The sequence below is a fragment of the Lepisosteus oculatus genome, chromosome 10 (assembly GCF_040954835.1).
Source record: "Lepisosteus oculatus isolate fLepOcu1 chromosome 10, fLepOcu1.hap2, whole genome shotgun sequence".
Classification (NCBI taxonomy): Eukaryota; Metazoa; Chordata; class Actinopteri; order Semionotiformes; family Lepisosteidae; genus Lepisosteus; species Lepisosteus oculatus.
This window is the reverse complement of record NC_090705.1, coordinates 9,476,648-9,496,976: the sequence shown is the minus strand read 5'-3', so window position 1 is coordinate 9,496,976 and position 20,329 is coordinate 9,476,648. Positions and strand designations below refer to the sequence as shown.

Sequence of the window (20,329 nt, the reverse complement as noted above, 5' to 3'; positions counted from 1 at the left end):
ACTCGCGAAACCCACCGCCGTATTCAAACTCGGGCAAGTGTGGAGATTAGCAGCTGCGGGTACAAGACCATGCGACACCGGCGAGTCTCCTCTTCCAACACGCCCGACATGGGGAAAAAAAAAATCGTGAAGCCCACGCACACACCGCACCACGGCCCCCCGGGGGGGGTGTATACTCACATATCTCCATCCCCTGGCGCTGGGAACCAGAGCAGTTGCAGGAGCAAATGACATTGGAGTTGGCGTTGACGGGGCTGGCCCGGGCCGTTAGGTTTTGCATGAGGAACAGGGGAGAGGGGAGACCGGGGACGAGCTGCGGAGAGCAGCCCAGGGGTAATACGGGTGGTGGGGTGGGGTAGGGGGAGGGGGGGGGGAGCCGGGCAGGGCAACTAAGAGCAGCCCGCTGTCAGAGTCTTCCTCGTCGGCCCCACATGACTTCATGCCACGGTCGCTGCCGCCCGGTGCTGTGGTGCTGATGCAGGTCCCCACGTCTTGCAGTCTCTGCCCTCTCTCCCTCCCCCCTTCATTCAAAAGAAGGCACTACTGTTACGCGATCATGTGGGCAGGCCCAGATACCCTCCTCCCCAACCCCCCTCCCCTTTCCCAGTACCACTGGGGGGAACCCAGCACTGCCAGACAGACCGAGGAGGCGGGGGTTCGTGTTGATAGCCGACGCGGAGAGAGAGAGACCGGAGGTGACAATGGCGGTGGGAGAGAGGACGGGCTAGCCGGCTGGGGGGCCAGTTAGAATTACACTCGCTCATTAGAGCGGCCAGGACCAATCAAGGCAGCCATTGAAGGAGCTAACCTTGGGCCGACCCCGCAGTCTAGCTGATCTTCAGCAGATGTGTCGGACCCCCCTCCTACCCAAGCCTGTCTACACAGTCTATAAATAACTGAAGCAGTAAAAAAAAAAAAAAAGTGCAATCACCACGCAGACGACCCAAGTTCCAACCTACGGAAAAAGGGGTTACCAATTCATTTTTAATGCGGCAGAAGTGTTTAATTGCCGTGTGCAATAGCGTTATCAGTAGCAGATTTCTACTCATGCATGGTTTCAGAAAAGTCGAAACACTTCAGGGTCGCTAGATGCAAGAAGCAGGCGTTACAATTTTTGCAGTGCTCGTTAATACCGAGGTTAGACGGGCAGGGTACTATGATAAACGGTGGTTGATTTGCATTATGCAGCTTTGTTTTTTATCTCCACCCTTATTGCTCTTTTTAAAACGTCTTACAGATAGAACGAGTGCTCCGTAAGGTATAAAAAGGAATAAACTTGGAAAAGCTAAATGAGCAGGCACGCCTTTTGTTGCATTGGCGTAATGAGCTATCAGAGCAGCACTACGGCTATCAGGCTTACTCGAGCTACCCCCACCTACAGAGGAGCCGACTTCAAAAGGCCTGAAATTTAAATGTCAAAACAGTACGTGACAGTTTTGTTGAAAAACGACGGCTCATAGGAGGTGGGGGAAAAAAGATCCCTTGATAACACTAACTTATCAAGGAACTAAAGGCCCAGAAAACGTCCTGACTGCAGTAACAGGACCACTGCAAAAAAAAAAGGACGAGTGGGTTGGGATACTTCAAAACGAAAAGCATTTGGTCCTTTTCTGGAAAACATTACGCCATGCATCATTAAGTACACCTCGACATTAAAAACTGGTCTAATACGAGCAATATTACGCCGAGGCATAATTTGATTTCTTATAGAGGCATCTGCTCGCTCGACTCCTGCAGGAAGCGCAAGGAGTCGGCCTCTCGCCGGCTTCAGTCCCTCAGCGCCACCTGGCTTCGCGCCCTGGACAGAGCACTGCTCCACCGCCGTCAGGGACCACATCACTTCCTCGGGAGATTAAACTGAAGGGGGGTCAAAAAACTATTTAAGCTACGTTCAGAACTTGAGGCGACATAAGATTTGCGGTTTCATTTCAATTCGGTCGGGCAAAATAAACCCCCCAAAAAGCCCGAACAAACGAAATGCCGGGATTTTTTTGAAACGCGAGAGACTGCTTCCCTCGAGAGAGAGAGAGAGATGTCAGTTCGGTTTACTGCTGTGGCAAAGTGGTTTCTGAAATCCTACCCACAGTGACCTTCAGCTCCGTCTGCTCAGGCAGTGGGTGTGCCGTGAAGCCTGTGGTACGAGCTTCACGAGTGGGCAGTCGCGGTCTTAACCTCCGTGGCAGCTCCGCTCTGCCATGTGGGCGTATGCCCACTAGTTATACCGACGCTGCGTTTACTTCTGAAAAGTATATGCTATTTAAGCTATCCCAGCAGGGTTTTTTATTCCCTATTTCGTGAGCTCCACACAAGCCACTTACGAAGGAAAGCGCCATCAAGCATAAAACAACAACATTTTCGAACCACGTCTCGTTCTGTTCGCGCGGGGAGAGCAATTTCTATAATTCACTAGGGACAGATTTTCACCCTCCTTCAGCACAGTGAGCCCTGAGAGCCCAGACCACCGCATGGTAGATGCTGACTGGTTAAGGGGTGTGTGCCTTTAAGTGTAAGAGCTTGGCAAAGGCCTCGCAGGGGATAACAAAAACTCTGGAGGCATAGTAGGGGTTAAAGACTGTTGTGAACCACAATACTGGCCTGTACAGCTCTGGTGAACAGAAGACTGCTTTAAACCGGAGCTACAAGCCCTTTGGCTTATGAATATACACAAATATATTCCATGAGCACATCCGCACCATATCTGCAAAAAGGTCAGCTTGCAAGGTCACTTTGTATTTAACAGCAATGACTCTGTGTATGCTCTTCAATATAAAAAACTTACACATGGTTCTACTCAGACTGGATTCTAAATGAGAAGTCGCCATTACTTAATTCATGTTTCGTCTATATGAATGCATACGAGATGTATTTAACATTTCATACAATAAGCTAGCACTGTGCATCAAGCCTACTGCTAATCAGTTCTTGCCAAATATATGCACATATTTAAATATAGCAAACTGCTCCTTTGACACTGTCTAAACGTTGCAGAGACAGTGATAACTTGCCTTGCTATCTCTGCACTTGTGTTCCTCAGTCTGATCTGACCATTTTATTGAAACCTTCTAGGGAAATCATCCACAGTCATTAAAGGGAGACAGCTGAATTGGGTATATAGCTGCTAGCGTGCAGCAGGATTCTCTCAAACAGCAAAAGAAATAAACGCTTCTTTAGTTTGCAAAAAAAAAGTAGGAGTACAAAAGAGTAGGCCAGTTGGTCAATCTAGATTGCTTGGTTTAAAAAAAAAACCTAATAGATACAAGGATCTTTTTCAGCCATTTTTCTGAAAGAAGCCAGGGTGTCCCAGAAACTGTCCACCGTCTGGCCATTTTGCAAATATAATATCCTTCACTCCCTTAGTATTACACCCTCCTTGCATTTAGAACCGTCACTTATTTTTCTTAAAAACCTTTCACAACGGAGGAGTGCCTTCTGCTCCGACAACCTAGACAGACCTTTTGTCCCTCTTAAGAATTTAACCAGCTGATGCTGCTGGGATGAGCAGCCAACATTCTAGCCGTGCTTCACTGGCTCTTATTGCCACATTCTCCGAGTTATTGAGCAACGGACTGAAAAACGAGCAACGCCTTTCCATTGAGGAGAGGAAAACCTTTGCAGATCATGCTCTCCCTTCCAAGCCAATGAGTAACATGCTTATAAAGGGGTCATTTCATTTTAAAACCATCCGTTTCAAAGGTTACCAAATTAAATGGGGGGACATTTCTAAAACTGGATTAAGAGGTGAAGCAGTGTCAATTTCATACTGCGTTTTTAAAAGAACAGGATTTAAGTTGTCATCACCAGGCCTTTGGCGGCGGATAGACAGCTAACTTATCAGATGGAGTGCCCAGCTGCCCCCACCTCACTGCTCACATTCCCCTGCGTCCTGCCCTGGGTGTCCCTTTGTCCCATCCGCACAGGTGTTAGCTGCAGCGCACCTGTTGGTGCGGAAGCCCGCCGGCCTCCTGCAACGCTCTGCCCTTGAAGGCACCGAGGCTCCGCGCTGCAGCAGAGTGACACACCTTGCAGAGAGAGCCGGAGACGGAGAGCGCTGGGGGGAGAAAAACGCCTCCAGGCAGGCTCTGCGGCTGAGCAGCTAATCACCAGGTATTGGGTTCTGCGCTCCTGCAGTCTTGTTTAGCATTGAAATGGGCTGTCTGCCCAGGACGATGAGGTAATGTCTAGGTTTAATGCCAATCTCCTCAGCTGGCAAGATGCAATGGGTAAACATGCTATCAGGAAGACAGGACGTGCTATAACTAAAGCATGGATTTTTTTTGTTGCAACTATTTAATTCTTATTATTTGGTGTATGAAACTGAGCTTTTTCAAGCAAATGCTTAAAATTTCTTTCAGTGAGATAACAGGTTTTAAAGTCGGCATTTTATCCGAGAACCAGTTGGAAGCACAATATCGGTCAGTTCTTCACTCCAGCAGGTTCGGGGGGGACAGCGAGAGGCTGGGATGCACTTGCCTTGACATGCTGCAGACATCACTGCTCAACAGGCCAGGCCCACAGGAGGCAGTACAAACCCAAGTTTAAACGATTATACTCGCAAGATGTAGCTACTTGTGATTAGAGGAAGATACTGGTCACCACTTCTTCTGGGACAAACCACATTTTCAATAAATATTAAAATACAGAATTAAAGAATAAAGATAATGTGTAGGTACTTACTGAAAAAGGCAGCAAAGCAGAACATTTGATTCACTGCTTGGTTGGACAATGCCTCATGATTCTCCCCAGCACTGTTTGTTTTATGCAAGACGGCAGGATGAGCTATGACTGGCTCTTTCTGCTGCCTCATACCGTTTTCTCTTTCTTGTTTATGTCCATGCTGTGCCGTCCTCTTAGCTAACACATTAATGATTATGAGGTATGCCGCAGATCAGAGGAGGGCAGGAGCCCTGCCATCACTCCTTAAAGACAGTCATATGAAGAGGTCTCTCTAGTTTACTCTGCACATCCAGGAGCCGTATCCATTGGCCCCTGCTGACAAGAAACTGTTCAAGATCAGTAAACGGACTAGGTCAGAATCCACAACAGCACGCTAGAAAAACAGCTGGAGCAGACAGCACTGCTTTGCAAAGAAAGAAGAGAAAACTGCAGTAGATCAGTTTAATACATGGTAACTGGTTGCCCTGCAAAGATGCGACTTGCAGAGAAGGCAGAAAGATTTAACTAGTTTTTCATTATGAATTTCTACAGTGAATTCAAGGGCGAACATTTCTGGAGGTAAAGGTTTACTCAAACTTTTAACCATGACGAAAAGATCATTAAAAAAATGTGAATAATCGATGGAAAGGACCTGCAATGATTTTTAGATTAAAAACATGGAATTATTGAACCATAGGCTATCAAGGAATTTAGGTGTCAAGAAGCTGATGGTACCAGAATGTAATCCTACTTTTGCATGTGTTTTCAGAGGAAGTTTAAGTCTCAGCCAACTCTCAAGAGCTGAAAGCACTTTATTAAAAAAAAAAGGCCTCACAGAAGATCAAAATAAACTAGCCCACGATAACTAACGTGGCTGGAGCAAACGCCAGCAGGATCTTCTGGACCAGTACCGAGAACAACTGTACTACGGTATCTGTGAAACCTAGGACTGAGCATACAACAACAAAAATCAAAACCAGCATGCAGGCCAGTTCCAGGCACCAATTAGCCCTTATTGAGGGCCCAGTTGGAATAAAACTCAGCAGTCAGGGGTACCAGGACCAGAAATGAGAACCACTGCTCTAAGCAATTTCAAGCCAGCCCTCAAGGCTTTGATTAAGAAAACCTTATTAGAGCAGCTACCATCCATTTCTGAGAGAGCAGGAATCAATGATTTTCAGGGACTGAAAGAAATGAAGCACAATACTGGGGAAAAATGTCAAGTTCACGAAGACAGTTCAGGACTTGCATCCTTTGTTTTCCTCCAGTGTCAACCATTGTAAGCTATATAGATCTTTTAAAGTAAAAAAAAAAGGATTTGCTGATGAAAATAAATGGACTGTTTCTTCAGAAAGCTGCTGAGGAAAACTTCAGTGTTAAAGCCTTGCACAGATTATTCTTCAGACTCTCTCTTTACAGGTTTTCTTCAACAAAAGCTTTTGGAAGCCTTGATTAACTCAAAAGGAAGTAAGGGAATTACAAAGTTAAATAATTAAAGGCTTCAGGTCCATGGTGGTAACATGCATAAAACACGAAAGTGAGTTAACTTGTCACACTGCACACACACACCTTTAGCTCTTTGGAATGAAGTTTATCGTTTACCCACCAGGGATGTAAATCCCAGATTTCACACAAACCAGGTTAAAAAAAAAAAAGGATTGTCATATGGTAAAGATGACAAAAAAAAATACCTTGTGTCCATATGAGGCAAGAAGGAGAGGCACAATGTGAATGTTCTCACTCCATGTTAGTTACAAAGGCGAGGTGGACAATGGCATATCTAGCTCCTATTATATGCTGCAATGGCCCTCTCATGTTTAATAAACCAGTCATTAACACCACAGTACACCAAGGGCAACAACAAAACTAACAACCAGGACTGCAAACTGCCCTTCCCATTTAACAAGAACTCAACATTTTCAAGAGGAACTGAGCAAGACGTACTGTAGGTCAGATCTATACTATGAAAAAAGTAAAACTGAAGTATGTAGCTGGGCTGCTTATCCTCCAGGGTCTGCTGCAAAAAGTCTGAATTTATACTGGCCATAGTTTACCTCTGAGACTGCAAGAACATATGCAAAGGGGTGTCAGGAATGAAGAACTAATGCCTTTTCTTTTAAGGTTGACAATACCAAAATAAATTGCTCTTTTTTCCGATACATACACATTAACTGCCCTTTCTGCAAATCTGAAATGCTTCTCCATAGCTCTCCTGCTACCCCCTATTAAGTGTGCTGGTTTAAACCCTAACACTGCAACCATGCATGTAACATTTCAGTTATGTTTTTGGCTTTCTTTTAATAGCAATGTGACTAGAATAACATGTCCTCCACCTGAATAAATGAATGAATTAGGGTAAATTAATTCTCAAAAAGAAGCATCTTCATCTCTGACTATGACATGGCATTACTGAGTTACACCCATGGCGAGTTCACAATTTCCCCAGCTACGCATGATCAGATCTATACAACCTTGGCTACCGAGGTTCTCAGTGAAAAACATCCTACAACAGCAGAAGAGAGACTTGCTTTAAAGTCTTTGCTGTTTAGTCGCTGTCAGCTCTGACAGTTTGTCATGCAAACACTGAGGCTTAACCCCTGTACTGTACAGATTAGCAGCATCTGTGATTTAGCTTTGTAATCCCCCACAGAGGAGATGCTTTTTTCTTTGCCTCTCCCCAGCCAAAGACTGGATAGGAGGCAGTCAATAGCTGCAGTCTGTAACCTAGGCTAATTAATACCGTCCCCTTAGGAAGATTGTATCATGTAAGCAGTTCATCACTGGGAGGGGAATATCATGCCGGCCCTACACTAGGCTATTCCCTTGCGGTGACCTTAGTAGCTGTCAATAGCTCAGACGTCGACACAGCCCAGTTAATTCACTGCCAGAATTACCGAGTCATGCTTTTTCCCTTCAACACCGTGTCTGGCTGTTATTAGTCATGATGGTGCATTAAAAAAAGGTTCAGCCTCCTCTTTTCTGTCAGTCGCTGAATACCACAAAGCTTAACAAGACTCCGACAAGTGAATGGCTTGAGTCAAGAGGCCAACAGCTTGTTCAGCTTTGCACTTGCACAGGGCAGACTGACAGTCTGTCAGGAAAAACACACTGGAGCTACATGGACTGCTCTTAAATGCATTTAATTGTAAGATATAGGCTTTAATTCTCTCTCTCTAGAAAGCAATTTCAGAAAATCTAAGTTTTGAAATTGTCCTTTTCAAGCAGGCAATGTATTCGTTTCAATCACAGAGACAGGTGTCTTACTGTATTGTCTGTAACAAATTTGCTTTTAACCCTACTCAAAGTTGGAATCATCTGGGTCACTGGTAAAGGGAACTCAGGCTTTAGAGACAACCCAAGTAGTTTATCTTTTTATACATAATGAACAGTGACCTAACACTAAACTAGGAAAGTCAGATTATGCATTTAAAAATGCAGATACAATTCTGAAAAGCTTATTTCAGGTGCAGCCAAGCAGAAGCAAGAAGTCAGAAGCAGTATTTAACAATAACCCAGTATAAATAAGAGTTTAGTGCCCATTTGGAAACTATTACCATAGTGATGTCCTGTGGTCATGGGTACTAATATTTACACATCCTGATGGAAACTCTGAAGATGCCCTGGCACTTTTACAGTTTACAGTGATAGAAAGCAGCTGTGGTCAAGGCCATCACTATACCTGGAGAGAGTATTGGATCTTTGGAACTTTGCTCTTCAACTATAGGATGAACTGTACTGTGTCATTGGGTGCTGTCAATGTTGTACCATGGGCATTGCTATATTGTTTTCCGACTTATTTCATCTGGCGCAATGGTCGACAAATTTGTAAACGTCACGTGAATAAATCATGACCTGGTTTATCTATGGTAGATATTCTACCCAATCAAAAACCAAACTAACCTGTAAAGAGCACTCAAGAGCTAATAAAATAATTCCTTATATATTATATAGCGTTTTTCTGGACAATTCACTTAAAGTGCTTTACACGTCATAGGGACTCCCCCTTCACTACCAATGTGCAGCCCCACCTGGATGACGTGACAGCTGCCAAAGTGCACACAGTACACTCACCACACATTAGCTATCTGTGGGGAGGAGAGCATATTTTTCATCAAAATGTTTGTATTTTAGAAAACAAAAAACCTAGATAAGAGTTCAACACATTTATAGTACAACAAAAAAGATGCCTCTACATGTCTTTGCACTGCATAACCTAGTGCAGTGTCACATCCAAAGAAAACTATAGCTATATTCCACAGAAATAAACATCAGCATTAAAAGAAAAAATCTTCACTGTTCATTTGCCAGGTTAATTACGGAAGAGAAGTTAATGCACATAAGAGATGCTGCGATGGACCAGAATTCCATTGGTTTGTGTACTGTATTACATTCACTGCTGTAACATGATTGTGAACCTCTACACTGTGCATTATGTAACATTTTAGAATATACACACACTATGTCCTGATTTGACAAATGACACAGCTGCTGCAAAAGCCCACAAACATGATATAGATGACACATTTGCTATTCCTGAAGAGGCACAAGTCATTTTACAGCTCTGGAATTTACTAGCAAAGTTACTAAATTAGAGCAGTAATCAGGAGACTCAAGGAGAGATTCAAGGCAAACAAATTACAGATCCATTCTATGAAAGAAATGTTAGAATCTTTTCTATAATGAGCCTTTGATTGTGGAAATCAATTGTATTCTTTTGGGGGGTGGGAGATGAATCAACATCCCTGAACCTTTAGTATAAAATATGCTGTCTTTATCATTTCTGACCCTCTCTAATTTCAGTTTTTGCACACCACATGCTAGAACTTCATATACCTCTCAACTATAAAGCTACTTGCAGTTTTCTTTCTTGCTAAAACAGAATCCCTTCAGGATGTCCTTAATGACTGTCTGACTCCAAGTCTTTTTATAATCTCCCAGTCCTTTGCAATGTTCCCATAGAGACAGTTAGTGCATCCTTGTGCCTCCTGACAGAGCACAGAACCAGAAACATAATGTACTGTAACATCTCTGCCACTGCCACAGTAATTTGCAGATCATTCTTTGCATAGAAAAAAAAGTAGCATTAAACAATTTTAAAATTACATTGCCACACTAGGTTCGGTCCACATGTCTGCTGACTGCAAAGTCATAATTCATATATTGCTGTCTTTATATTTACTGTGTATATTAAAGCTATTTTGAGATTACTCATAACCACTTTTGGAGCCATATTAATAATACATTTAGTAATGTGTCTGGAAGTGGGACAAAGACTTGATCTGATTAAGTCTTATCTTTATTTTTGCAATAATGAAAAATGACATCTTTACTTCATTGTGATCTATTACCACTAGATAACATACAAATCTAATTTAAATTAAGAACTGGACTGCAAATGATGAACTCAGTAGGGAATGTGTACATACATTACAAAACTAAAATTGTGCCTTTTCTTCATATTAAACATACCTACCAGCAGATCTTGTGGAAGCAAGCCAGTCTGAGCTCACAAATTGTTGTATATGAATATACTGAATCTTTGCATCAATACAGAAGTCATCACTTACAATATTTCTGAATTACATGAGAGAAAAAAATCAATGGCATTAATACTCAATTGTAAATTATACATTGGGAGATTTTTTGTAAGGCTAAGCATCACTGACAGCTTCCTTTGTGCTGGCATTTATTTTCTCTTACCGATTGACTATTCCTGGTGCCCTCACCAATCTCCTTGGACGCCAGCAGTTTTTTTTTTACCCTCCAGCATTTTACAGAATACTATAAACCTCTGTCTCAGCACATTTTCAAGCATTTATCTACACTTGGCAGTCTGTCCTATAGCTGCTATTGCAGTCATATTCCATTTTAGTCAAGCATCTGGATGACTAAGAGAAAGCACATACAGTACATCCAAGAAACAAAAGCAAAAAAAAAAAGTTCTGCAGTAAGATTGTCCCAGGCTCAGCATGAAGACTAGCGGGAAAACAAACATCCCTCATTCTACAAAAACTCAACAGATGCAATCACGGCTGATCTGGACCTCAGTTTTGATGGCTCCAAGTACTTTATGAACAAACAAAAATGGTGACTTCACTGCAGGGGTATTTGCATGTTCGAAAATGTTTAGAATAACCGATTCCTTCTGCTTTTTTAAAAGATTGAATCTTTAAAAGATTCACCACATTTCCCCCCATGTCTGATTGTTTTAAGCTTTTATAATAAAAAATAGTAGCCTTATCCAAATGGTTTAATTTTCCGAGGATCAAACATCTTTACTTACCGGGCAATACACAAACCCAAGCAGAACTCTGGATATAGCCTGATTTACGAGGACAAAAACTTAAGATGGTGAAATGTAGTTGTTATTTTTCTTTCAAAGACCATATTAAACTGTCACCATGATCACGTGGTGAATGAGGGCATACCTTTTCATTCTTCCCATTACATCACCCTAATGCAGTGGTTCTCAGTCCCGGTTTCTGAGTAACTATTACTGCAGGAATTTGTTTTAGTTCAAGGCTCACCTTAAATTTTCCGTCTTAAAACTTGCCTTCTGTTTAAAAAATGAGATTTGCCATTGTGTTAATTAGTGAGTTGCAGGACAGCTCTCAACCAAGTGAGAGGTGAAATAGAATAATAAGCAGGAAAAAACCCTGGAAGTTCTCAAATAGTCATGTCCATCTGTGTCTGCTCATCAATTGATCAACTAAAAACTTGTCAGAAATAACGCAGCACACTCGAGTTAAGAAGCAATTGCATTAATTAGAGACACTGTTGAAAACGAGATGTGCTTTACTGAAGTATTTCTGAAAGCAAGGACTGAGTGCAAAAAAAAAACATCTAAACCAGCATGCAGATCCATTCCATCAATTAGCACTGGTGCTGGAAGGCCCAGTTGGAACAAAACACAAACGCAGGTAGTCCAGGACCAATACTGAGAACCACAACCCAAACATGAAAGGACCACATAAGCAGAGTGGCCACATCAATGTCCACAGTCAAGTAGCAGAACATCACAACTGGGAGACGGCCATGTGGCCTTGTGTGCTCACTTGGTTCTATTTCTCAACGGTACCACAGAAAGCATGAGTTGCATTGGAAACGATGCCACCCCCCACACTGATAAAGTGCCCTTTGAAACCCCCTACAGGCAGGGAACAATTTGGAGCCATCATACCTAACCTGGACACCTTTGGGACGTGAGGATCATGATGCTCCCAGCAAAAACCCATGTGAACATGGAGAACATGCAAACTCCACACAGGGTAAAACAGCTTACATTAAAGAAAGCACTATCTCGCACAAGGCAACGGAGCTCACATTCTCTCCCAATGCAGGCAGCTGGTATTGTCTGGTTGCTCAGAAACTAGCATTTGTTGTCTCAACAAAGGTCACGCGGATCTTGCACACTAAGGATTCAGCCGGCCAAGAGATGAATAAAGCGCACATATATTTAATGCTGTGGAATCAATTTCTCTCACCTGAATCTCTCCCAAAGTCTTTCCAGTCATTCTGTCTCATGGTACAATGACAGGAATAATGATAGACCAGCAAATTCTAATGCAATAAGGCAGTAAAGCAACAAAACAAGACCTGAATGTCATAACCAACTCAATCTCCACTTGTCAATTAAAAATCCAGTATTTCACTGGAGTTTAACCGGCATTCGGAAAATACTTCTGGCAAACTGAATTTGTAAATGCCACTAGCAGGTGGCAGGTCCTGTTATAATACAGGCCTAAGACTATCTGCTGAAGCAAAATAAAACTGTGTAGTACCCACAAGACAAAAGCACGACAGATCCACCGACAAAGCTAAGCAAGTGACTATTGACTAAAATCAGCAAGACTATTGATTTTATACTGTAACGAGAGGGGATAAGAGAAGCACATCAGGGTCTCTTTTCAATATCTGTCATCAAGACCTTAAATATACAGTACACCAGAAAGAAAAGACTGCAATGTTCAATTCGCCATAACCTTAACACTCAACTGCAGGATCACAAAAGAATTTGCTGCTGTAATGGATCCTGCACAGTGTAACTCTACAATACACATCCTTAGTGGGTATTGTCTTTTTTTAAATTTGACTTTCATATGTATTCTTAAAGATTGAATGTTGCCATTCATAGGAGGAGTTGCATCAACCTTGTTAAAAAAACATTCAACCAAAACAGGCTAAATGCAAACACTGAAGTTTGGAAAAGACCGCTTCCAGACCTGTGTGCACAGTGCTTTTCAACTGGGCCTGAGAAAATTGTTACTAATGTTTTAACCCACAACTTTTTCCATCAGCAATTTCAGAAAGTCGTCAGTCAAAATTGTAAATGACAAAACACAGGATTTCAACAGGATCTGCAACAAAGGAAGTCATAACATATAATCTCACTGCTTCAAATTCTCTCACAATATATGCTTTACAGAAAAGGTGTTCAATTGGATGGGTTACCACAAATATTTAATTGCACAGATTAAAAGAATGTTAACACTGACCAATAGTGAAATCCTATTGTAATCACAATGGAAACTAAAGAATCACAAATGTAAAAAGTTTAAACTTCAGATCCACAACCAACTATAAAATAAAGTACTAAAAGCACCATTAAAATGCTTGGAAGAATAACATCAAGACAAAAGCATGTATTGTAAGCATTGCACATTGTCCAATACTCATTTGAAAGACAGGGTAGGAAAAAAGACTTTACAAATCAGAAAGCATTACAGTTCTTACAGGCTGGGAAAGACGTCATGTTTGCATAGACTGCAGATCTCCTGTCCCTATACTCAGATTAACATCATATAGCTCTGACTGATGCCTGTTTTCCATGGTAATGCAACAAGAGACAAAAGTGGTCACAAAATACTAGAGCAGCTTACTCCCCAGAGTGTTTGGAAAATGGCTAGGTGTCAGTCTTCCATAATTATAGCTCTTTCCCCATAAATAGCTTTCTCTGTGTGGCACTGAGTAGAACTTATCTGCAAGATGACTGAATTGAATTTAGAACTGCATTTCACTGCTAACTAACAGAGCTTTTGATCAAGTCAACAAGAAAGGAGGGATCTTTAAATAGGGCCTACTGTGTGGCTCAACCAGTATAGTACTTGCCCAACCCTCATGTGAGCTCTGCGACCCAGGTGTGGTGGGTTCCAGCCAACTTGTGATCAGGGGTCCTACAGGGGCCGCTGGGTTTGCCCAGATGAAGGCCCTGGGGCACTAGTGCCACTCCAGCTCCAGCGGTACATCGATGGGTGAGAGCTGCTGATGTCAGGCGCCATGATCCCCGCTGCCTCCCGGGAGCCGACAGGTTTATGAAGCTGTGGGCGACAGTCATGCCTCAACACCAAACCGAGGCAGAAGGAGCTGAACCTCTGGCGCGGAGCTGTGCCGAGTTGCCAATACTGACGGCAAGTTTTGTAATTTCTACAAGAGACACTGAAGGAAAACAAAGCGAGTACATCGTATTATGAAAAATTGCTTGATTGACAAAAACACTCCAGGTTGCCTATTTTATAATACAGTTATAAGTGACAAAGCATGGGTCTACCCTGCAAGTTGACTAATTCGTTCTTTTCTGTCAATATTGGTTTTCAGTCAAACCAATTAGGAAAATGAAACTCCGGACGTTGGAGCAGTTTGGAAACATGAAACATTCGTGGTGCTCCCTTTCTTCTGCTTTGGGGGGGGGGGGGGGGGGGGTATCTTCTTGGGAGCTAAATAAGAAGCAGGGAAGGCAAACGAAAGCTGTCAATTCCCAGCTTTTAATGGCCTCTGCAGCTTCATTACCTTCAACACACAAGAGGGAACTGACTTGAGTAAAAAGAAAAGGAAGGAGGGGGTGTGAGTCCACGGGCTGTCTGCGAGAGAAGAGAAGAGGGCTGCTGGATATTCTCTCCTCCAGCCCAGCGCCGTTTCTGAAATGAACAATCACCACAGATGTCTGTACTCCTCCCTACCTCTGTCAGGGACCCACCCCACGGACACATTAGTAATGCGTTACTGACAGAAAGCCAATTTTCTATAACGCAGTATTCTTTCAATTATCTGTTTCCTGCCCAAGATGTCACATAGGACAACGTGTGTGGTAGACAAATTACAGAACAAACTAAGGCCGTGGAGACCCAAGGAGAAAGAGGATGAAGGTTTTTTTTTAAAAAAAAACTTTCAGATTCCTTCCTATCTTTTCTTGGAGGTACTCAATTTCCTTTTATACTGTGTATCTGGCAAGCCTTGTCTGTAAACTTTTTTTATGCAAGTCCAATGCACTCTATAATCCTCTGAACAGGTCTTAAAGGTCATATAGGGCTTCATAGTTCTTGGATTGAGTAAAATGGAAACATCTCTCCAATTGGTTTTTATATACAGCTCTTTATGCTGCTCTTGCAGTTTGCAAATTAATCATTCCTTTTGAGAATGTTACAACACCGCTTTCCTTAGCTGCAAAAAAAAAATAAATCATGCAAGAATACTTTGCCAGGCTCCTCCATATTTTATTGAGCAGTAAACGCTGTTTATATTTTCTTTTGCGTCCAAGAATGACAAACCAAACAGCTGCCTGGTTGTGGTTAACCAGTGGTTAAGTGAAACCAGGGGACTGTTTGGCTTGTCTCCTCAGTTTCTCTAGGCATCTTACCAGTTGTCACCATTGGGACACCATGTGCCATGCCAAACAGCCAGTCACTCCTAAACGTCTCATTCCCATTTGATTACATTTTACTTCTTAAGTGGTCTGTTTAAAGCAAACCCAGAAGAAGGGGAAAACTGATGCCCAAGGAAAGGAGAAGCTGTCCTGGCATTGCATGAGCTCACGTTGGCATGTGAAGGCAGTGGGGAGAGGGCAGTGCACTACGGCAGAGTTTCACATGCTAGAGCCATCAGAATGTTTAATCAAAACCTTTATTTGCCACTTTATTTACACTAAATCCCAAATACGTGCTGTGTAATTGTAGAGATGAATGCATTTCTGCAGAGATATCAGTACAAAGGGGGGTGGGGGTGGGGGGGATAAGACACTGTTCGGCAAGGAAAAAAACTAGCCACGATAATTCTCTGCCCAAGTGTGAATTTTTGCACTGAGTCTTTTAGGACTCTCAGGTTGCCACTGGTTTATGGTTCTCCTCTGGTCTTCAAGAGGAACCTGCTTTCCTTGGCTGGCAAGGCCCTGATGCCTCTTCAGAATCTGAACTTAGACGATACGATACAGATGTTGTGGCACACAGCATTTTTAGCACTGGACAAGTGCACCACAAAGCGCGATTGTTAACGACAAAGCAGCGCTACACACTGAACAAATGCTAAACAGGCGCAGCTGCCTTCAGTTTTAATTGCCTTGTCCATTTTATTAGGAAGAGATGTGTGGGCTTTGACCTGGTCTCTAATAGAAAACTATTAGAGGTGCTTGAAAGCGTGCCGCTTTCGTTAGGCCTCCTTCATAACGAGATCTGAGAGCCTGAAAAAAAACCCGGTGCTCATTCAATCTCCCTCGGATTGTCTGCTCCAAATAATCCCTTAAACACATGGAAATTAGCCACTCCTGAATGCAGTGTGAAACTGGACAGCAAATATGCAGATCTGCATATCAATGTGGGCCTGGAGACGCCCATCAGCCCTGGGTCAAACACATGAGTATTTAAGTATTTGCGTCTGAAAACGCAATTTGCAAAGACATCTCCGAAGCAACTCGTTATATTTGAAGTATTGGGATTCAAGCAAAAACCAAACAAACAGTACTGAAGTCATTTTCACATACTTCCCATGACTAAAATACCATTTCAAGCCATTCTCAAAAGTTTTCCAATCACATACCAATATCCTTAAACCCTGCCCTGACTTTTGAGGAATTAGGATGCACCCCAAAATGTCTGTACTTAATTGTGTGAATTTAAGTCTTTAATTTTGATTAGTAATTTGACGGGCATTTAAAGCATCTGGACGCTTGCCCACTTTGAAATGAGCTGTACAAGTGATTTGAGCTGGATCGTGTCTCCGCCCATATCAGGAGGTCAGGTGGGAAGTTTTGGTGATAGTTTCAATCACACTCCAATAGAGTCCTGCTTAATGAGGTGATTGAGCTCACCTGTCCCAGTTAACCAACCTAATTGAACAGAATATTTAGAAGACTATTGTATACTGAACAGCTTTCTGTTTTGACCCCAGATTGCCTGAGATTCAATCCAGGCTATCAATCCTTCTGAGTACCCACCCGATGGAGAGAATCTCCCATTTGTTCACTTGTATAAAAGCATATAGCAAAAATCTGACTATCAGAAGAGTGACCACAAATGGATCTCGCAGCTGCCATGATTTTCAAGATTGTACATCACTACATCATATCAGAAAATCCTGAGGGAAAACCACCTCTTTGCAAACAGGACACCAGTTTATGTGTTTTATCACTTGCATGTGCATATGAAGACTACAATGTAAATCAATTGTCAGATGACCCAGCCTCTGAAGAGAATAGTGAGGTTGAAGAGGAGGAAGGTCTGGATTCCACTGAGTTTACTTTCCCCAGCATGAAAGGTGCTTCTCACACAAACTATGCATCACCATTAAAGATGGCTTAAATGTGCACGTAACCGCAACAAAGCCATAACCAAGGCCTCCAACAATGTCCTGCCCAATAGCAACTTTTGCAAAGGACCTTATTGCAGGGGAGAATGATCAACCTCTGGCCATGAAATAGTTTTTAGTTTGGGTTCAGTTTTCATTAAGTTCCCAATGCCGATGAAGCTATCCACCCGTGAGAAGTATGACATTTTTCATGCAAAGAAAGGATAGTGTAAAACTCTTGCATCCTGTGGCAACCTCACAGTCCAGTACATCATAGGACTTTCCAACCACATCAGTCATTGTTCTATAGGCTTGTCAAAAGCAACTGGCAAGCGCATTACTGTCTATGAACAGAAACTAGCATGGTGCAATGCCACCGAGCAAACAATTTTCTTCATACATCAATAATCTCGTGAAATACCTCACCTGCAGAACAGGGCATGGCCTCGCACCAAACCAACCGCAAAGTCCACTGGACCAACCAAAAAACTCAATTTTCTCCTATCAACATGGAGATTGAAGAGTTTATATTCACCCTACAACAGCCACCAACTACTGACCCTCTAGAGTGGAAACCACACAGAAGCACATTTCCAACACCAAGAAGAGCTGCTGCCAAGTACTTGCATGTGCCAGCATCCTCTGTAGCCATCCTTGCCTCTACAGAAATGTTCTACTGTAATACTAGTGAGTATATGGTAAACTTCTCAAAAATCCTCCAGATTATCCAAATTATGAATTAAAAACATGCATTTACAGCTTGAGTATTTTAAATGTATGCCAATACTTTCTAAATGCATTTCCAAAGACATCCCAATTATCAATTACAAGCATTACAAGAAAATGAAAAGTTTCTAAATATTTTCTAAAAGCATTTGACATAAAATACACTTTTGACCTGGGCCCACTCCCAATAGAGAACCCTGTTAATAGCAGAACGAGCTGGAGTCTAACCAACTCAAATGGAAGGATGTGCACAATGCCATCCTCTTTTTATGGGGGGAGAGCTCAGGGGGAAAGACCAGCAGCTCACCCAGAGACACTGGGTCTTTAACCAACAGGCCGGGTGACTCATTGCAATAGCACAACCTGGCTAAACAGCTTGGCATAAAGATGGTTGTGCCCAGCTTATTCAGTATCTGTTTTACCGACTCCAAAGTCACATGGCAATGCACCTAACTGCAGCAATGTTTGACCTTAACAGGCTTCAGGATCTCTAGCTAATTACCCTCTCGATGACCAAATACCAGTTTAAATCAAAATACTCAAGCTTTCCCTGGAGTGCTCTGGGGCAGTCAAGGTTACTCAACACTATGCAGCAAGGACATTCACAATGAGGAAAAGTCAACAATACCTGTTCTGCAGATTTTCAATATAAACAAGTTTCTACAGTGCATCCAAATAAGCAGAGTTCATGATTTATTTGCTGTCGGACTGCTATATTAGCGATAAATTACTTTGACTCTGAACACTGTGGAGATCTATTACAATTACCTGGATAAATAAAGGATAATCAAAAAGGGCATAAATTATTCCAGTTCTGCTTGTTGCACTCGCAGAAAGAAACCACAGAAGACTGCTTGGCAGATCTTGCATGACTGGTTGTGAGATGTTTATATCTAATTTCTTTGAAGAGGCTGATTAGCAGAGCTTTCAAAAAAGCTAAATTTCCACAACTAATAATGTACAAAGTGCATATTATTCACAGTCCCAGATCATGCACTGAGTACCCATCATGTGTACTTTAAACCATAAATATGGTTTGGGCAATGCAAACCCACTGAATATTTCAAAAACCGAAAAATGTATTACTTCCAAGACAAACTCCTTTTCAATCAAGAACAATACATATCATAAAAGTTGTAATTGTAATGTTATAATCATATTAGGGGCAGAGTGGTGGCTCTGTGGCTGGAAGGTTGCTGGTTCAAATCCCACAGCCTGCAGAGAAATCCTACTCCGTTGGGCCCCTGTGCAAGGCCCTTAACCCCAAGTGCTCCAGGGGCACTGTACAGACCCTGCGCTCTGACCCCAAGCTTCTCTCCCTGTCTGTGCGTCTCATGGAGAGCAAGCTGGGGTATGCGAAAATAAATTCCTAATGCAAAAAATTGTATATGGCCAATTAAGTGATCTTATCTTAATAGCAGAAATATTTAATATTGCCTTCTGTAAATCCTTTTTAAATTATAAATCTGCATATTCTACAGCTAAATGACATTATGGCTGCATTATTAGGAACAGTGCAAACAGCTTTGTATGCACCTTTTAGACTTGGTTAGCCACCTATCAAAAACGCAGCTCTGAAACCACAAGACATGATATTGCATTTCAAACCGAGAACGGAAAAGGTTGTCGTTCTGGGATGCAGATAAGAATGTGTAGATCACCACAGATCAGAGGAGGAGATGCGATTCATGGAATTTTCCTTGCTACTTTACTGCCTCCATTTCTCCAAGAGCTTTTGTTCACAATTTCAGATCAACAATACTATCAGCTCTTTCAACAGCACCAAAAATGCTGGATGGAAGTACTGGTGAGTATCTGTGACTAGTCTTCCGTCTGCAGTGTGAATATTCCCAGTCGACCTGAACAGTTAGGTATGCCCAAACTTGTCTTGCATGTTTCCTGAGCCACACTACTGAACTTAACATCACGAGTTAAACTGGTAACCGATTCAGCCCAGGCATTCACACAAAAATACTGCTCCTGTTGTTTTATAGTTACAAAAAAAAACACAAGGAATCTTTTACAAAATGTTCATTATTAATCTGAATGTTTCCAGGGAAGCCAGGTCATTGGCTTATAAAAAAAACATACAACATAGATAGTAAACTGCATGAAATTCATTATTCTTCTGGCCTGAAAACAGGTGTAATGTACACAGAGTACATGACCTGGTTCACACTTCTGTGAAATTCACCAAAAGTCGTACTGATCAATTAAGCCATCACTGAGCTTTTCTGCAAAGACTAAAATTGCACACACGTTGGCCTGCAGATCTGATTCACCTCTTTTCTGCAATAATAAAAGGACTTTTTCCAGAGATCCTCTCTGAAACATTGATTGCTATTTGATCAGAGAAGAGTGCAGTCTGACTTCCCTGTTACTTAAGCCAGCGTCTCAT

General features: G+C 42.3%; 1 protein-coding gene across 4 annotated transcripts in view; it reads right to left on the bottom strand.

Annotated features, from left to right (window-relative positions):
* ldlrad4a (low density lipoprotein receptor class A domain containing 4a) overlaps positions 1–20,329 on the bottom strand; it is a 90,414-nt gene that overhangs the window by 26,060 nt on the left and 44,025 nt on the right. The window contains exon 1 of one of the 4 annotated variants that reach the window (XM_006635961.3): positions 181–571. The exons of the other annotated variants lie outside the window; for them this stretch is intronic. Within the exon in view, the coding sequence (XP_006636024.2) occupies positions 181–280 (100 nt within the window). The 5' untranslated portion in view covers positions 281–571. Of the gene's footprint in view, positions 1–180; positions 572–20,329 lie in introns of those variants that run through there. 4 annotated transcript variants of the gene reach the window in all.